The following is a 20,441-nucleotide window of genomic DNA, read 5'->3' as shown; positions in this document are numbered from 1 at the left end:
ATTCAGTTACTCAATATATAATATCTTAAATTATTTTTAAAAAAATATACATAATTTATATATATAGATTAATCTTCCAAACTTAAACTATTATATTATATATGAATAATTTTTTTAAATAAAAACAATTTCTGATTAAAAAAAAATAAAAACAACAAATGGTTAAACATCAATATCATCTAGGTTAAGTATACGAACAACACAAATTCAAACATCACAAAAAATATTTACATAAACATTATAATACAATAATTTAGTCAAAAAATACAATAAAAAATAATATTCAAAAGAATAGTTATATACTTAAATTTGAAAATCAAAGATATTTTTGCTAAAATTGTAATTACCTCGCCAAGAAAATCTACCATCTTTTTTACGGATTGATCGATTGTTGAGCATGTGGTCGATCCGAAAATACTCTGCAGTTTAATTAAATATCTAAAACATTTATTCCAACACTCAACAGATAGTTTTGCTAAATATGATAACTAGATAGCCAATAAAATTACAAAAAATATTTAAATAGTAAAAAATATGTTAATTTAACGTGTTAAAATTTAAAAATAAATTTTAATTATGACATACATCTTAACATTTATATAAATATATATCATAACCTAAATATAAATAATTTAACAACTTAAATTAGAAAAATATAAAAATCCCGGGCGTAGCCCGGGTTAATCCCTAGTTAATTACATAAACAAGAGCTCAAAACTCATAAAGTACACAATTAACAATTAAACAAATCATTAGAATCCATCAAGGGCTCTAACCATTAGACATGCTCTTACACCCTTACCAACCGCAAGCAATATTTCCATTCAACTCTTTCCTTTCCACTTTCTCTCTGGATTCTGAATTCATTCATTAGATGAAGAGCGGAAGCGGTACATAATGAAGATGAGCTGCACCAGAATAAATAGTGGAAATTCCAACAGAGAAACTCACGCTTCATATCCTCATTCTGACAATCTCCCCGTTGAAATCATTAGCCATTTATTCGAAGATGACTGTCTGTCGGTGATGTTATCTCTGCTCCAGTTGCTGTTACGTCCGCCAGATTTAGGATCTTGGACTTGTCCGCTCTTCTCAGGAGATTGTTGGTCGTTTTCTCCGATTCTAGGATTCACCTGACGTCAGAAGAGCATATAATTCATGGGTATCACTTTGATGAAAAGGTAACAACGTCTAACCCTAACACCAAATCATTAATTCATAACCAGATCGTCAACATTGAAACCCAAATGGTTTATACTTTTTTCCCTGTTGATCCATGAATTCTAGCTGCACGTCCTAATGAATACCATGGAGCTTTACGATCAGGTGCCATTGTGAAAGTTGGTGGTTTCGAAGTTGGACGTTGTACTAATATGTACAAGATAACGGATAGCCCTTTCGTCTTCCAAATCCCAAAGTTTTTGGAGGTACGGTCACCTATATATATTTTACATTGTGCATATACAGATGGTCAATCTTTTCTATGCAAATATATTACTAGCTACGTGTGAAACTCACTCACTAATGCACACTCGGTCATGTTAGGTAATCTCTATTTGAACTCCACCCCAGCGACCAAATTTTATTTGGACACCAACATCCTTGCCATCGAAGCTTTCACCAATAGGTCAGTCTAAAGTGTTATGCAAACGGAGCACCACCATATTATTCTACTTTTTTAACCCACGCTTAGATACCTAACTGCGTTTCATTTGTACATTGCTTCTGCTGTCTATTGTCCAATCAATATTAGCTATTATATGGCATGCTTGCTAAAATATATCTTTGGACGCATCTTGGGTGTTGCACCAACAAAGGCTTTCCCACGTACATGTTTCAATAGCAGGCCTCCACACGTACATAGCCAAGTCAAACAACCAGGTTTCCAAAACTCTATTTTCTATCATTTCTTGACTATAAAAATGAAACTTGTCTCAGCTACTTTTTCTCCATTGACACCGTAAAGACCCAGAAAGCTAACTTCCTTTTTAAAGCTTGGAAGTGTGCTACAACAGAATGGTGGGCCGTACGTTTCTTGCACCGGTTGCAGCAGGAAGTTGGACAAATCATGGAGTGCACTATACCGCAACAAATGTGTATCACCCAAGATCACCGGGGTTTTAAGGTAACAAAGAGTCTTACATATTCATACCTATAACCATATTCAAAGTTTAAATAAGACTTGGACGTAAACGTAAACTCCTCATGTATCACTTTGAGTTGGCTGTTGACGATGGCCATGAAACGTAATACGTTTGTTGTCTTTGAGTCCAAGATGACAAAAAGAAATGTAACCACAGTCGCTCTTGAGGAGGTCAACTTCCATAGTTACACTTATTTAATATCTTGCTTCTCACCTGTTCATGGTTATTGTCATTTAAAAACTTTTACAACTGCGACAGGTTAATGGCAGTGGAGGGTATGAGCTTTTAAGCTGCCTCGCGGATCTTGATGGGCAGCAGTACCTTTTCCAAATTCGGATAACGCCCTATAATTTCACTCCCAGACACCGGACCTTCACAGTGTCTGCAATCAGTGATGATATTTGTTCCTAAAACTAAGTCAGAGGTAGGCTACGTGAGGTACGAATACATTGTAACCCGGTTAAACAAAAATGACCCACGTGACCAACTTTGTTTCAAGGGGAAAGCAGCAGCAGCCAGCATCCCTCCTCAGCTGGATCTCCAATCTAAGGAACCACACGCTTCTGCACGCATTCTGGTGATGAGACTCCAAACATAGTGAAAGTTGATCCCCACCAATACCACTAAACTTTGGAGCCGAATAGACGAGCCGCAACCGCCCACGTGTGTTATCCTAGCAAGTTCAGCAAACCTTTGTTCCCACTTAGATTTGCTTCCCTGTTCTACAAGCTCTGGAATAAGCTACAGCTACTACTCTTTTCCTATGTTTTAAGTTTTTTTTTTTTGATTTTTTAGTTACCTTCAATCAAGCTTCCAGTAGGAGTGTAGTAATTTGGCAACATTAATAAAGGGAACCTTGACGGGTATTTGTAATTTTTCACAATAAACGTCTGGTTTGGTTCATGCTTAAATACACATTACATCCACATCGCAAAAGGAATAAACTACAACGTTTGCTGGCCTAAGGCTCACTTCTGTCTTTTAAATAACCTTGTTGGGTTAAATCACACCGCTGAGTTCTAAATAACTTTTAAAAGAAGAAAAAATCTCATGAGTAACTAGGCGAGCAAGATAACCAGAGCAGGAAAAACTAATAAATCTATAAGTGAGAAGAGGAGGACTTTGCCAACCCCGACGAGCTGAACAACATTCGTCTTCCTTCTTTCAACACCTCCCGAGGGGCTATTGGTAGCAAACCAAATGTCAGCCTCTTCCTCTGCTTTTGAAATGATTGAAATGGGATTATATTGGACATTTTCAAAGACCATCGCATTCCTCAACTTCTAGATTTGTCATAGAACTCATGGGAATACTCACACAAAAGAAGACTAAAACAATCATTTTAAGAGGAAACAAATACACTAATTAGTTTGTATTGCGTGTGTTGCAAGAAAAACAATGATTTAATGATTTCCATATAAATAACAATCACATTTTTAAATATAACATGTTCAGCAAGTATTCTAATTATTTAGATCAGGCATATTTTACTTGATTCACGACACCAAACACAAAAAAGTTACCCCACTTCATCATCCCACTCCAATCCTATTACAGTATAAATCGTACAAAATTAAAGACTACAGCAAAACAGGGCATCACCTCCACATATTTAGCTAGAGAAACAACTATATCCACGATCTCGTGTTTGCGCGCGAAGGTTATACCCCTAGTTCTTATAAAAATAGAATTCATATATTTATATCTCTTGTTAGCTTTCTCTTTTTTTTTTTTTGGTCACAAAGATACTTCATTAATTAAAAGGTCCAAAAGAGGTCCAGCCCATAGGGATCCATTACATTAGGGAGTTTCTCAGAGCGGTCTTTGCCAGAGTATCCGCTTCATCGTTATCCCTTCTACCAATATGAAAAAAACTGATTGAAACAAATACAGAAGAAAGATCATGAATATCCTTGACGATTCCAAGCAATTCCTTCCTCTGTGTCTTGTTGTTGATTGCTCCAATGAGCGTTAGATTGTCGGAGCACATCCAGAGATTCGAGATCCCTTGATTTGCAGCCATGAAGAGGCCCTCTCGAACCGCTAGCGCCTCGGCGATCAAAGGGGAGTTTACAAAGTTCTGGACCACTGCTCCTTGTCGTTCCGCCGTCTCGGGAGTTCTGCTAAATGTCCAAGCGAGGCCAGCTCTGTATCGAGTCTCATCCCACGCAGCATCTGTTTTGCAAACAGAGATTTGGGGATCCAGTTGAGGTATTGCCATTACCTTGTTCACTCGTGTTGATGGATGGTGATTCTGCCCTAGAGGTGTGAGGATCTGAGCCTTTTCCCATTCTCTTGCTAACGCCATACCCTTTGTTGCTGTTTCGACAGGAGTTGCGCTTTTTCCTTCAAATACCAGAAGGTTTCGTGCCTTCCAAATCGTCCAACATACCCACGGAAAGATAGCTTTTGAAACTCCAGTTGGTGGTAGACAGACTGCTGATCTAAATCGAGTTGTTGCCTTTTTGAAAGTGTCTGTGACAGCTATGTGAACTGTTTCTCGCAGTGGGATACATTCCCAGACTTTCTTTGCAAACGGACAGAGAAAGAAGGTATGAAGTGCTGATTCCACCTCATTGCATCTTGGACAATTGACATTTGCGATAATGCCTCTTCTCTGTAGGTTTCTCCCCCAGGGGTAGGGCGTCCTGGATGACTGACCAAATAAAGACTTTCATTTTTGGGGAACAAGAAGTCTTCCATACATCTCTGATCCAATCAAATTCCCCAGCAGGTAGATCTCTAATACGCTCTTGATTGTTAGTTGCCACCGAGTTATAACCAGAACGTGTTGAATAAATCCCTGAAGGTAGAGGTTGCCAGATATAGCTATCTTCCGACCCTCTCAAGCTTGGTTTCAGACACTGGATTTGCTCAGCAAACTCAGGTAAGAACCTTCCTATTCTCTGTGTGTTCCACTTCAAATCATCTGTAAGAAGGTCAGATACACGTAGGTCTAGAGCTTCTTCCTGTAGAGGTCCATGCGGTTTGATCTGAGCAGATAGAGAGATCCATGAATCTTTCCACACTCTTGTAGAGGCCCCATTCCCAATAGCCTTGCCTAGATTTTCCTTTAGGAGGTTTCTTCCATGTAGAATCCCCCTCCAACCGTGAGAACATACTGCGGTAGTGTTACATCTAGGAAGCTCTGCTTGTGACAGTACTTGCCTGTTAGGATTCTAGCTAGAAGGCAGTTTGGCACCGTGATGATTCTCCAGGCAATCTTAGCCAGGAGGGCTTGGTTAAAAAGTTGTATATCCCTAATTCCAAGTCCTCCTTCAGCTTTTGATTTGGTTACTCGGCTCCATGCTACCCAACTCATTTTTCTTTTATTGTTTGGACCATCCCACCAGAATCGTATGAGTGCGGATTGGATTCTTTTGTACATACTGACCGGAAGCTCAAAGCATGACATTGTGTAGGTGGGAATGGCAGAGAGCACCGCCTTGAGCATTGTTAATTTCCCAGCCTTTGATAAACACCTTGTGGACCAACTCACAGCTCGTTGCCGTATTCTATCTACAATGGATGTAAATAGATCACGCTTCCGACGGCCAAAGTGTTTCGGAGCTCCAAGGTACTTTCCTTCCCCTCCTTCCTTAGAGATTCCAAGAATTGATTTAGCCTCTTCCTTCATCGCCGCGGGGGTACATTTTGAAAAGGTGATAGCTGATTTGCTTTTGCTAATCTGTTGTCCAGAGGCAGCTTCATACTGCGAGAGTACTTTTAATAGGCTTCTACTGGATTCGGAGGATGCAGGGCAGAAGAACATAGTGTCGTCTGCAAACAGCAGATGGTTCACTCTCGGACATCCTCTTGCCACTCTAACGCCTTGTAAGGTACCTTCCTTAGCTGCATTTTTGCATAAACCTGATAAGACCTCCCCGCACAAAATGAACGGATAGGGAGACAGAGGATCGCCTTGTCTGATCCCTCTGCTAGGTCGAACTCGCCCATAGACATGATCATTGATCAGATAGGAGTATGAGACTGTAGTCAGACATTCCATTATCCAATGAATCCATTTGCTGTGAAAACCAAATCTTGAGAGAACTTGTTCCATGAAGCTCCATTCGATTCTATCATAGGCCTTAGACATATCAGTCTTGACTGCCATATAGCAATGTTTTGTAGCTCTAGAGGTCTTTAGATACTGAAGTACTTCATGTGTAATCAGGACGTTGTCTGTGATAGATCTTCCCGGGATGAAGGCTGATTGGTTCTATGAAATAAGAGAGTTGAGGACCTTCTTCAGCCGTAAAGAAAGTAGTTTAGAAATAATTTTATAGTATATGTTGCACAGAGCTATCGGGCGATAGTCCTCTACTCTCTTTGCTTCCACATTCTTGGGGATCAACCTAACATAAGTATGGTTCACTGAATCTGGCAGGACTCCCGTGGAGAAGAATTGTTGAATTTCTTGGATGATAGCAGGGCCAGTTATCTCCCAGTTTGACTGGAAGAAAGCAGCAGAGAAGCCATCCGGACCCGGAGCTTTGTCTGGGTGGATGGCGAAGGTAGCTTCCTTAATCTCCTTGCTGGTCGGGTTTTCAATCAACATCTCATTCTGTTTCTCAGTTATACAGGGAGCAAGCGCATCCTGAACTATATGAAGACCGCCTGAGGGGATAGATGTAAAGAGTCTAGAGTAGTAGCTACATATGACCTCTGAGATACCCTCTTCCTCATAAACAGGCAAGCCATCCTCGTCTTCCATGACCGTCAGTCTGTTTTTGGACTTTCTGACTCTTGCTGAAGCATGAAAATACCCCGTGTTTGCATCTCCTAGTGACAGCCACAATTGGCGACTTCTCTGTTTCGAGAAACTCTCCTCCTCCATGTAAGTTTTTAACAGTTTAGCATTCAACTCTTTAAACGGAAATAAATCCAACTCCTTATTAATTTCTTTGGTCCAATTCTGCTTTTCTTGGTTCCTGGTCTAACGCTTTCTCCATCCTAGAAAAATCACAATCATGTCATTATATGGTTATTGAATTGATTTTATCAACTTTAGATTTATATGTGATAGAAAAAACACAATCAAGTCATTGTATATATAATTATTGAATTGATTTTATCAACTGTAGATTAATTTCTATATATATATATGCAATAATTTGATTTCGAGAACTTCGTGACAAAAAGAAAAAACGATTTCGAGAACTAACAGCACACGTGCAGTGACTTTTCTTCGAAACCAATGGTGTAGCAAGGGTGGATCTACAGTACGGGGAACGGGGTAAGTTGTTGACCCGGTAACGTCCTGCTCTTAATTCCAGTGTTCGAAGCCACACGCTTTATTATTTTGTATGACACGTCTTACTCTTGTTTCTTCCCCTCTTGCTGTACAATTTAGGGGGTTTACAAAATATCAATTTGTGTAGATTTTGTGAATTTTAAATGTTGATAGATCTTAAAAGTTTTGTGGATTAAGAATATATATATACACTAACTTACAAAATTTAATTGTAACTTTTCTAGATTGATATTTCATTAATTTATATTATTTATTTTCTATCATTTATTTTGTAAATTAAATATATGATTGAGAAATTTCCTAGGATGATTCTAAAAATAATTTCAATTTTTTTTCGAATTTCAAAATAAAATTTTGAAAAAAAAAATCCAATTTGTTTTCAAAAAATTATATAGAAAAAAGATTTTGAGAAAAAAATATCGAAAAGTTCGAACTCAAAAACGTATAATTCAAAAATTATATAATTTTTTTAATGATTAAACAATAAAATATAATTATAAATTCAAAAATGTAATTGTATAAAATGTAATGAATTATAATTTTGGACATTTAATTTGGGTTGAAGGTGCAAAAGATATTTGTTTTCTAGGCTTTTCTATCAGATAGATTTTATAAATCTCTTGGATACACAAGATATTTTGAAAGTTATGTCTTAAGAGTAAACATAAAAAAATTCATCTCCTAATAACAATAGATTTAGTTAGAATTAAAGAATCCATAATAACTACACTTTTTGAATAACAAATTTTTTTAATGAATTAAAAAAAAATTCAAACCAATAACAAAAGACTTTAATAAGATTGTTAAAATCAATGAACCAATAACAATTGAACCTCAAAATTTTCAAAATTGATAAGAATCCGAATAACCATTTTCTGTTTGACACGTCTACTCTTACTGTATCTTTCTTTACAGTTATAGCTTATAAATAACGTTTTCCCTACGTCCTGGAGTTTTTTGGGTTTTGTTGCAAGCGGAATGATGACAGGATTTATTAGATCGTCTTCTTCCTCAGACGAAGAATCATCGGAGATATGTACTTCAGTTTCTTCTTCTTCTTCTTTCTCTCCAGACAGATACTTGGAGAAAAAATTACAAGTAAGAAGACGAGACTTGTTTCCCTTGGAGCACCATTGAATTACTTCACCACCGTTCAAATGAAAAACATAAGATATCAATGTTTCAAAAGTATAATTATGAGTTTCTGAAATAAAGAAAGATGCAAATTACTATCATGTTTTCAAAATGAAATTTTCAGAAAAACTCATTTCTAATACATTTCCAAAAATTCCAATTCCAAAACGTATCAACGAGTTTTCATGCAACTTATAATTAGATTTATAAGGTCCGTTTAAAAAAGAATAATCATGTTTTTGGTTAAGAATAAATAAATAAATATTAGAGAGAATGAATAGCTTAGGTATTACAAATTTGCGATTCCAAATTTTTAAATTATCTAAATTGGCCAAACAATAAAGTGAATAATTAAAAAAACATGAAACAGAATCAATAGGTACTAGATTTTGATCCGCGCTTTTCAAAGCGCGAGATTTATATAATCTATAATTTTTTGAATTTTTACATATTTTATATAAAATGGTAATTATTTTATATTAATTTTATTTTTATTATTACAGTTTAAAATAAACTCATAAAAGATGTGACTAATAAAGATTAATGTAGATCCAAGTTTGTAAAAAAAAAATGTAGATCCTGCAATTAAATTTCAATAGATTGATAACCCTAGCCGTATAGTGCAGAATAAAGGGGGAGTAGCCGCATTGGTCATCCCTTAGGCTTAACTCAAACGGTTATAATAACCCACTAACAAAGGCAGTTACGTATATTAGCTTTAGATTAATGTAAGTCCACTAACCAAATTACCATTATACCATTAATGAAGGATATAATTTTTTTTGAAAAACCAGTAGCAAAAGAAGTAAGGGCTTATTTGTGATATAACCATAAAAAAAAGTTAAATTAGTTTTGTAGAAAGAGGTTAGAGAGAGATAGGAAGAGAGAAGAGGAGAAAGAGGATGATTTTGGTTATATAATGAATTAGGGATTTTTGTTTGGTTATACCACCTAATTTCCCAAGAAATAATATGCCAGGGAATTGTAGGGGTAAAATATAGCAATGATTCTGAATTAATAATATTGATTTTTTCAACACTTCAACTGTGTAGCATTTGTTGTTTAAACAACAAAACGCTCAACTTTCCAACCTCTATAAATCGAAGTTTTAATAAAAACACCTTTAGCAGAGTCTTAATCGAATCTATTTAAGTTGATGACAAAAAATTATAACACATCTAGATCCTGCACCAAAATAGAGAGCTTCACTAAGCACCGGAGCATTGAAACACACAGTGGCGGAACCAGCAGAAAATTTATATTGGGTCACAATATAAATAAAATTGTGTAAATTTGAAAAAGATATTTTAAGGGCTCACTCGGTGGTATCAAACCCAATATTTTAGGGTTCATTACTACACTTTCCTACCACTGAGCCACAATTGATTAATACACAAATAGTTTACAAAATGTTTGAGATCAAAATCGGTCACAACGGAATCGATGACTGGAAATTACCACGGAAAATATTTTCTCCCTTTAAAGTAAAAAGAATACGAGAATTAAAAAATTTTGTGGTTAAAAAATCGATGAAACAAGTTCTCGCAGAAGGTATACTTGACCTCTCAACACGATGCGATGAGAAACGGCCGCGTCCTGACTTCTCATCGTCTCCAGTCCATCTCGCCAGCGGGCGTCCATGCTTCCATCCAACCACTAGCACAGCCAACGTGCCTTGTCTGGCCGCCGTAAGGGCGGCCACGCTCGTTTCCGCCGCCCATAAGGGTGGCTATGCCTCCTCTCGCCGACCATAAGGGTGGTCACGTCTTCGTCTCACCGCCCATAAGGGCGGCCACACATCCTCTCGACTCCCATACGGACGGCCACACATCCTCTCGCCGCCCATAAGGGCGGCCACACCGTTCCCCGTCCCTACGAGTCGACGAAATCCCACTCTTCAGTTCGTCTTGTCTTCATAGCACTCTATGTCGAGTCTTTGCCAAACGGATCCTTGTTCCGTCTCGATTGGAGTTATTGTTGAAATTTTACGACAAAAATAACAAGGACTTGTTTTTCATAAAATTTTGAATAAATCGTATAAACGATAACGGTTAACTTAACACCATTGTTATCTCGACTATAAGATTAGTTTGAATTGTCTCTAGGGATCAACGGAATGGGAACCAACATTGTATAAAAAGACGATTTCTCTGAAAGAAATCGTAAAAATGTCAAGTAAAAAAACAACCCGAGAATATCTACGGCGAAAGCCCATTTGCAATTTCAGATGAGAATGAGCCCAAATTACAATGACGGTTTATCTGGCATTCACAGAAGATAAATAAAAAATAAGATAAATGTCAAGTTTCTAAGATAATCATGAAGATCGAGAGAATAAGGAATATGTTTGCGAAGGGATAGATTCGAATCGGGGGCAGAAAAGGGAAAACGACCGACCTTGGAGGCATATATATGGAGAGCCAAGGTGAGAGGCGCAAGGGACAAAAACTTTTATACATCAACCTATAACTTAGAGAAATTTAAGCAATTTTTGATTTTTGATTTCGTTAGCGAGCTGTGACTCAACTAGGTTCGAAGTTTAGGTGGTTAGAACTGTAGATCTTGCTGACAGCTCTTGAAGCCGGGGCTTTTAGAACATATTATACGATCGCTACGCTCAGACATGGATTCGAAATAAGATCATCCTTACGTTGCTCTCATTTTTTCTTTTCGATTTATTTTGCTTTGTCTGTTTTTCATATTTTGATCACTTAATGTTTGGCTTAGCAGAAATCCGTGACCTCAGGGAAAATTAATGTTTCTTGACTTTCTCGATTACGGAAATCGACAGTGCGAATTTCGGTTTCCACACAATGAAACTTATCCTCTTTTTGTGGTGTCAGTTGACACCTTCCAAATGGATCCTCCCCTGGAAACACGTACTCATTTTACCAGGATCCTGTTCCAGTGCCGGCTTAGAACAAAGCCAAACACCAAAACATAGTTCACTAGTTCTACGTCCTATCTTCTCCAAACGCAAATACAAACCGATTGTAATGCAATCCTAACCGCACAAGCGAAACAAACATTCCAAACCATGAAAATAAGCCTAAGCACCGAACTCAACACAAAACCAAGAGGATACGTTATCATCGTAAGAACTAGAGCCGAAAAAAACTTACCAACGGCAGACGGTGAACAATTATTTTCTTTTTTTGAAGTAAAAAAAACTTATCAACCTCTTATGAGTTATCAGTTCCGTCTAAACTCTATAATGGATCCAATGGTTTGAAAGCTTTCACGAGGTTTGATTGACAAAAGAGGTTCCTTTCCAGAACATACAATCAACAGTGTGAAGGACAACTTTGAGCAGGGAGAACTGATTATTGGTGGAACCGGAGGTTAGAAAATCACCATCAGTAGTACTTAAGTTTCACAAAATAATAATTTTATAAAATAATAACGACATTAGTTGACAGCTTGCAGGATCAGATTCCCAACACTTTGGACGATCCTCTTAAGTCTCGACTCTTCTTGTTCACCTATTTTATGTTTTTTTAATCATTTCATTCTTTATAAATTCACCTAAATATCATCAGATGCTTTGATGGCTTAAGTATTTATGATACACCAAAACAAAAGAATGAAATAATTTTTGATCAACTTAATTATATAAAACATTTTACTCAAAAAATTCGTGTGGGAAAAATCTTTCAAATCCATAAAGTAAATGCAAAATAGCTAAAATTTAAAAGAAGTCTAACTTTATCTCTATTTACTACCGATTTTCAAATTTATCTTTAAATGATAATTATTTTCATAAATACCATAAATTTATTATGAAAAAGATAAAATTAACCCTCCTAAATCATTGATAAATATTTAAAAATTATTTATATATAGAAGTTTATAAATCAGATCCACCCCTAAATATTAAAACCCTAAATAATTATTACTAAACAATATACCCAAATATTAATGTATTTTTGAAAATAGTATGCAAATTAGTATATTTCAATCAATTTCTCAAATGTAAATTACAATAATTTATAGTTTTCCTAGAAAAGTATGGACATGTCTATATATGTTACGAGACCACGTAATGTGGATGAAAAAAAAGTGGATGCAAAATCCATTTCGAATGGTTTTCGATACCTAAAAATATTATAATATTATTTCTTATTTAATTAGTTGTTTTTTTGCTAAAATAATTTAATGAGTTGTTGAGATACCATTTTAAGATTCATGCAACAACGTTAAAAGAAATAATGTTGTTTTTAGTGTTTTAAATCTTATACGTGTCCTCAAGTTACGTAAGACCAAATCAATCTTCTCTTTACGTACCGATCGTGAGGTATACTATTTTGGAGTTTAAAAGATGCACCACCACCCCCGAGGCGCCGATAAATATGGAAACCCAAACTCGATCTTTAAAACCACAAATATTCTTACCAATGTTGAGTGTTTAGGTTTGTAAATTCACGAGAAGAATCACAACATTCTCAAAAACATATCCCTAATTAATTTTGGAGACCAACATGGCCCGAAGCTGGTCTTGCGTGTACATTCTCGATCCCATCTTCACCGTAGCTTGTTGAATCATAAGATCATGAATCACCGAAATGCTAGCATGATTCAACTCAACATCCAAATCCATAAACGCATTCATCAGTCTCGCTGCAGGATGATTTCTCTTGCTCGATTCCAACCTAACCATCGCATCGCAACCAAGAATCTTCACGTCAATATTAGCCGTTTCATTCTCCGATGCGTTTCCCTCGCCCCTACAGACGCTGGAGACCGCGTTTCGTCCAGCGATCTCCTCTCTAAGTTTGTTGAGCTCCATTTGAATCGCGTTTTTCTTTGATTCCGCGTTTTCCGCCCTCGATTTCAGCTCGTTGATGTAACAAATCGCGTCTCCTAGCAACGATGCTTTGTCCATCTTTGATACGTTTGGCACAGTCGCTCGTAACGCATAAAATTGCATGTTTAGCTTCTCGCGTCTCAACCGCTCCGCTTGTACGTGATTCAACGGCTCTTTCCTACCGTTTGCAAGTTTTCTCCCGCGTTTCTTTTTCCGTTTGTTATCCGGCGCCACGGTAGCTTCTATGTCAGAGTGAACGAAATCATCAATGTGCCCGTCATCGTTTTGTATCTGACCGGGATAAGCATTCCGGTTCGTACTATGTATTTCGCCGGAGTGATCTCCCTCTAACGTGTTGAAATTTATTTCCTGAGATAAAGTATTCAGGATTTGTGGATAAAATGGACCAGGATACGGGCTAAAGGTTACGGTACTTGAACCACCACCGTTATCTAACTGAGTTGAGAAAAGCGGGAAGGAGTTTGAATTCGGGTCACCCGAAAAATCTCTGGATCCTTCGAAACTAAAAACGACTCGGATCTTATTAAAAAGATCCGGGGTTTGTTGGATCTCCGCGGTGGATCCTAGCTCCAACACTCCGTTATCCAAAGGAATACATACGATGGTTTGCAACCCTAAATCACCACCCTTTTTAGCACGATCACAACCCGACCCCATTATATGATCCGACCCGGTTACCCAAACTGGTTTATATGTAGCGAACGCCTTACCCGGTAACCCGGACCCACTACCGAAGCTAACCGTCATCGAAGTCAAATAAAACCACGATGGATCCGAAACTTCCAGATCGTCTTCGTCCCCCATCACTAGCAAAGCTTCGTCGGAGATCATCGAGCTAAGCTCCCGCAAAATGGTACTGCGGTGCTCATTCTCCGCCACCGTCCTCCTCCTCCGCCGAGTCTTATCAGCTTCTTCGCCTTTGTAAATTCCGTCTCCCCATTTGAGCACCGAGTCGCCGGAAAAGTCGTAGTACGACGGTGTCCAGAAAATGACGTAGGTCCAAGCTTCGTGTGTTCCATTTAACACAGCTTGTAACCGCTTCTGGAGAGCACTGTCCGGGCTGGGATTCGCCGGAGAGAGTGGCGGCCAGGAATCGGAAGAGGGAGAATTCATGAGAGCCTCGATCATGGATGCGGTAAAGTTTGTATTTAAGTGATCCATCGTATAGATAATTCTTTGAAAGAAAGTGTTTTGCTTGGGAAATTTATAGAAAGCTACAGGGAAGGTTGTAAGTTACAAATATCTTATATATTAAAAGAGAATCATTACAACATATTTTTGTAGTCACATGTCATCACCACAATCATTTTTAGAATCCTTTAAAAAATATATTGGTCCATATAAATATATAATAAACTTTTTATTAAACTAACCATAAATTAATCATAAATGGTTTTCATTGTTTCCTTAAATAAAAATAACGGAATTACCTGATGTGGCTAAAGTATATATGACAATTAATGATTTTGAATAATAAAGATTTGATAAAATTACCCTTTCTCTATCATTTTTAAAAATATTAACTTATTAAAATAAATTAAACAACCACGTTAACTATATAATAAAAATTTAGATTTTTTCATATATGCTATATTTTGAATTTTAAAAAACGAATATAAATGACTAAAGTTGTTAAAAATCTCACGTTGAAATTTTTATTATCTATGGTTTAAAATTTATGTTATAACAAGATACAAATGATTACAAAATTACAGAAGTAAGAAGTCTTATTTAATAAATATTATATATATGTATATTAATATTTTAAAAAAATAAATTATATATCATATAAATACATAAGTATTTTAATTTCAAATTTGCTTTGAATTTTTTTGATAAACATTTTGAACAATTATTGATAACTTAATATTTTGATTTTAAACTTTGCATTGAATGTTTTTAAAATTATAAATTACTAAAACTATTAAACATCCCACAAATTTTTTATTGTTATTGTTATCATTGATTTAAAATTTTTGTTATAAAGAAATACAAACGATCAAAAATAATATGAAGATAAAATATTTTTTAATAGATGTCAATATTAAAAATGTACTATATATCTATGTTAATATCATGTAAACTTAATTTTATAACATATAAAATAGAAAAAGTGTTTGTCTCGATTAATAAAATTTATTTAAGTATTGGTACCAATTTAATTATATACGTAATAGTTACTAAATTTTTAATTATTTAATATATATTTATTATTTCATAATATGTACAAAATATATAATACTTAAAAATAATTTATATTTAATATTCATTCTGCGCAAGGCGCGGGTCTTAACCTAGTTATTTTTATCGTAAGAACGGGACGCAACATTTTATACACCAGTGAATCGTGTGATCAATTGATTTTTCAATATTTTACCAATCACATAGCAGATATCATATGCTTATCTGTTGTTTTTTTTTTTCCTAAATTACTTTCTCATTTTTTTGTTTTTCTTTTTTAAGGCCAATATCTTCTGAAAATGATTGTACGTAACACTGAATATTTTTGTTTTGTTGTTATCATTAAATCTTTGTTTGCTTTGCCCCTTGCATCTTTTTCTTAAAATTAAAATATGATATATTATCTTTTGTAACCTAATTCTTTTTAAAACACTGAAGGAATATATCAACTAAGATTTCATGGTGGGTTTTCAGTTTTGGTTCGCAAAAGTTTGTTTACTTGTTACATAAAATGACAAAACATATAATTTATAGGAAAAAAGTTTGCTAGCTACAAGAGGTTTACTATAATATGGTGGAAACCATCCGATGTATCCGAATATGTCAATAATTACACGACGTTAATGATAATACATGCCACATGTACAATATATCATTTAATATGTCAATAACATCACAACAAGTTTTTATTGATTTTAAGAAAAGTTAATGGGGTTATTATGTAATTATAAAAACGTAAACCCCAGATAACAAAGGAAAACCCGACCCGACCTAACTCCATAAAACCGAGAAGACTATCCCTAAATCGATTTTCAAAAAGAAAGAAAGACAGAGAGATGGAATTGGGTGGAGGATGGAGCAATAAGCTAAAGGGCAAGGCAATTGAAGGCAATGTGCTTTGCTACTGTGGAATTCCGGCCAAGATATCTCAAGCTTGGGCAGGCAAAAATCCGGGTCGAAGCTTCTATGGGTGTGAAAAATACAAGGTATAAGATAATTGTGAATCTTCTATATATTGTCATGGAGTTTCTTGGAAAGTTTTTAATTTTGTTTTTGTGTTAGAGAGGAGGTGACTGCAATTTTTTTCAATGGTTTGATGAGGAAGATGCTTTTGGATGGCAAAAAAAAGCTTTGATTGAAGCTAGAAACGAAATTCACGAGAAGAACAAAACTATTACGGAATTGAAGAAGACCATTTCAAAGCTTCGAAGTGATTTGGTGAAAAAATAAGAGGCTGAAGAAGACATCATCAACGCTTTTCTCAAACTCTGAAGTTGTTATTGTAAGGAATGCTTTGGTCATGATTATTGTCGGATCCTCAAAAACCCCTTGTAATGTTATTCCTATTTGTTAGTATCAGATCCTCAAAAACCCTTGTAATGGTTTGAACATCATGTGTTTAGTGTAATATATTGTTTGTTATGGGCTTCATATTTGACATCTAAAATAATCAATTTTTCATTCAAACAAAACACATTCAGATCCGAGAACCAAATTTATCATAGACATTACAAAAATACATATCCAAGTGCCAAGAGGCCATATCCGAGGACCAAAGAAGACACATTCAAATGACCAAAACAATACATTTTCCGAGAACCAACCATGACACTTCCAAACAACAGAAAAAGACATGTCTGAGACACATCAAGTTTGTGTTGCACGTGGTGCAGTTGAGGAGACATCCTCCGCCTCTTGTTCACCCATGCCTCTCTGTCTCTCTCCATCTCTCTCTCAATCTCTCTACGAAACCTCCAATTTTTTTCCTTTCAAACCCTAGGAAGACATGAAATGGCGATTTGGGGAAGAAGGGTTTCCTCGGGTCGGGTTTATGAGATGAATCGGGTCGGATATTGTTAATTGGAGTTTAACTTTAAAATATTACATAATAACCCCATTAACATTTTTTAAAATCAATTAAACATTGTTGTGATGTTATTAACATACTAAATGATATGTTGTACATGTGGCATGTATTATCATTAACGTCTTGTAGTTATTGACACATTCGGATACATCGGATGGTTTCCATCATATTATAGTAAATCTCGTGTAGCTAGCAAACTTTTTTCCCTAACTTAACTAATTAATTCACGGTCGTTGGAATGGTAAGATTCACCATGTAGTCTGGAATCGAAGCTTGAGTTCTTACCGTTTTAATTTTCATTAATTGTTACATATCTGTAGATTCATTAGTCTTCCAATTATCAAAATAATTTTTCAAAAATACTTAAACACTTTGGTTTACGGTTTAGTGATTATTATTTAAAGTTATAATTTTAGGAGCCGGTTGGGTTTATAAAATTCTATAAATGTTTTATAAATTACTTTTAAATGATTATAAAAAAAATTCAGGATAGTTAGTTTAGTCTTTTCATCACAAAATTAGGGGGTCTTATTGAATTGATGATTTGAAGGAATTTTAATAGGGAATTTGTCAAATATGACTCAAAACTTGATTTTAAACTCAGAAGTATACCCAAACTTCAATAAAATGCAAAAATAATCCAAAAGGCTAGTAAAAATACAACCAGTCCCATATGACCAAATAAAAAAAAAACAGAATTCATTTTTATGAATATAACACTTGGAAGTTTTCTGAGGTTCTGTAAGTCATGTGTAAGATTTCGAAGAAGTCTTCTCATATAGTTGATCTAAAAGATAAGTATAAATTTTATAAAAAATATTTTTCGGGGGAAAATTTGAAATCATGTAATTATAAAGATTTGTAAATGATATAAATTATGATATAGTAAAATTGAATTATTTTCAACACAGATGAGTGAATGTAGATTGAATCATGATATTCTTTGGTTTAGGGTTTGGTATCATATGTCGTAGTATTGTTTGTATTTTAGGGTTAGATTTTAGAATCTTCACTTAAAAAAATTAAATTTGACATATATGTGTTTAGTTTTGAGTACATTGCATATTTTAAAAATTGATTTTAAGTTTAATGAAGAGTTTGTTTATGTTTAATTAATTATTTGATTTTAGAGTTCTTGTTAGTTAAGTTTTCTAACAAAAAATGCACTAGAAGACTTCTAGAGAAGAAGTCCTCTGAGCGAATAGTAAATTAAGTTAGAAAACTTCACTAAAAGTCTTCTGAATCGAAAATATTTAACATAATTGGAATCTTTTGTCTCACTATATAAAGAAAATTTACACATTCTCTTTCTTCCTCTCAAATGGCCGCAACAAAAATGTAATGTTTCTCACTCTAAAACTCCCCAACCTCTCTCTAATCTATTTAAACTTGAAAACACCAAAATTTATATCAATTTTTCATTTTTTGTCTCATGTCTTTTTCACTAATTTATCTTGTTTTTGAAGCTTTTTAATTACATGGTTCTCATCTTACACTCCTTTAAAGGTAGATCTATAAATTTAGATATGTACGTGTGTTTTATAAAGGTAGATCTATCTTATTTTTTACTCATTTTTCTGTTTTGAAGCCATTTTAATGTTTTTGGATTTGCAGGTTTTTCAGATCTAAGTCAGACTTTGGAAACCTTCTAGAAGTCTTATGATGATTCTTCTCCCATGTCTCCTCTTTCATAACATATATGAGTGTTTTGGTAAGATTCTATGTCTGATTTTTTTCATTTGGTAACCTCTGGTTGCTTAAAGCTCTTACCTTTTTTCTCAAACTAAAACTCTCCAACCTCTCTGTAATCTCTTAGAACTTGAAAGCACTAAACTTTATATCAATATATCAGTTTTTGTCTCATGTCTTTCTCACTAATTCATCTTGTTTTGCATGTTCTTATTACATGTTTCTTATATTCTACTCCTTTAAAGGCATATTTAAATTTTTTGGATATGTATTTTTGTGTGTTCTTCAAAGGTAGATATATCTCATCTTCCACTCATTTTTTTTTGTTTTAAACTCATTTGAACGTTATTGGATTTGCATTTTTTTTTAGATCTGACTCATCCGAGTCAGACTTTGGATGACTTATGGGAAGTTTTCTAACATATAATGCTCTAGAAGAATTCCTGAAATTCTTGTGACGGAGTTTTCTCCCATATCAAGTGGAGTCCACATTTGTCTTTGCGGAAGAATGCTATATAATAGTTTTGTTTATGGTCGGTTTTGTGATTTTTATGTGCACTCTTTTAGTTGTGAATTCTTTTGTAAATTTTGAATAGATATTTATGAAAAAATTAGGTAAATATGTTCATATCTATAATATTATCTTTCCAAAAGTACTTGATATTATTGAAGTTATTCAAGTTATTGATACAACTTAAAGAGCAAACACAATAACAGAAACAAATTAGTCAAATTTACTACAACTAAGGGAGAAGTTATTCAAGTTATTGATACAACTTAAAGAGCAAACACAATAACAGAAACAAATTAGTCAAATTTACTACAACTAAGGGAGAAATTTTTTCAAGAAAACTTAGTCAAATTCACAAAAGATCAAACATTACATAAGTTCAAACATATAACACTTTGACTAGAAGTATTCTCGGAAAACTTCTCTAAAGACTCCTCGGAAGACTTAAATTTCAAGCGGGAAATAAAAATATAAGCAGAAATTTAAGCGGAAATCTCAAATTTGAAGTGAAAATTGAAATTTTAAATTTCATGAAAGTTAAAAAGTATATGTTATGATATAAGAAGACACACTAAACCATATGACTTGATATTTGTGAAGTTACTTAACACTTCTAAGTTCTGAATCTTAAAGTTACTTAACAAGTTTACAAAAACTAATGTAGAAAGCTTCCACATAAGTCTTCTCAAGTTAGCTAGAAACTTTAATAAACATGAATATTGGTAACCTCATAATTATCACCAATTAAGTTATCAATTTCATTTAGTAGCTCCAATATTAACTAATATACATGAACTAACAAGAAAATGTTAAAAAGTCTTTAAAGTTTTAAA

The 20,441-nt window shown here is 34.6% G+C and overlaps 1 protein-coding gene and 2 long non-coding RNA genes across 9 annotated transcripts; 2 read left to right on the top strand and 1 right to left on the bottom strand.

Moving 5' to 3' along the window:
• The first annotated feature begins 977 nt into the window (after positions 1 to 977).
• On the top strand, positions 978 to 8,171 carry LOC103839571. 7 transcript variants are annotated; one of them, XR_004451790.1, is made up of 9 exons: positions 978 to 1,181; positions 1,288 to 4,355; positions 4,476 to 4,696; positions 4,768 to 4,878; positions 4,954 to 5,031; positions 5,567 to 5,721; positions 5,844 to 5,983; positions 6,535 to 6,661; positions 6,731 to 8,171. It is a non-coding gene; the product is annotated as an uncharacterized LOC103839571 (long non-coding RNA). The 7 variants fall into 7 exon arrangements; XR_627404.3 differs by lacking the exon at positions 978 to 1,181 and having other exon boundaries at positions 3,980 to 4,355; positions 5,844 to 5,978; positions 6,731 to 6,984; positions 7,326 to 8,171; XR_627398.3 differs by lacking the exon at positions 978 to 1,181 and having other exon boundaries at positions 3,981 to 4,355; positions 6,731 to 6,984; positions 7,326 to 8,171.
• Positions 8,172 to 12,035: 3,864 nt separating this feature from the next.
• On the bottom strand, positions 12,036 to 14,812 carry LOC103839572 (transcription factor bHLH28). The gene has a single exon (XM_009116075.3). It carries the CDS (start codon positions 14,519 to 14,521, stop codon positions 12,992 to 12,994), a length of 1,530 nt encoding a protein of 509 aa, XP_009114323.2. The 5' UTR covers positions 14,522 to 14,812; the 3' UTR covers positions 12,036 to 12,991.
• Positions 14,813 to 15,473: 661 nt separating this feature from the next.
• Positions 15,474 to 16,972, top strand: LOC103839573. Its single transcript, XR_627406.3, has 2 exons — positions 15,474 to 16,527; positions 16,604 to 16,972. It is a non-coding gene; the product is annotated as an uncharacterized LOC103839573 (long non-coding RNA).
• Positions 16,973 to 20,441: the final 3,469 nt, after the last annotated feature.

This window comes from Brassica rapa, chromosome A09 (genome assembly GCF_000309985.2).
Source record: "Brassica rapa cultivar Chiifu-401-42 chromosome A09, CAAS_Brap_v3.01, whole genome shotgun sequence".
Classification (NCBI taxonomy): domain Eukaryota; kingdom Viridiplantae; phylum Streptophyta; class Magnoliopsida; order Brassicales; family Brassicaceae; genus Brassica; species Brassica rapa.
Note: the sequence above shows the minus strand (reverse complement) of the source record. Positions and strands in the feature narration are given on the sequence as shown.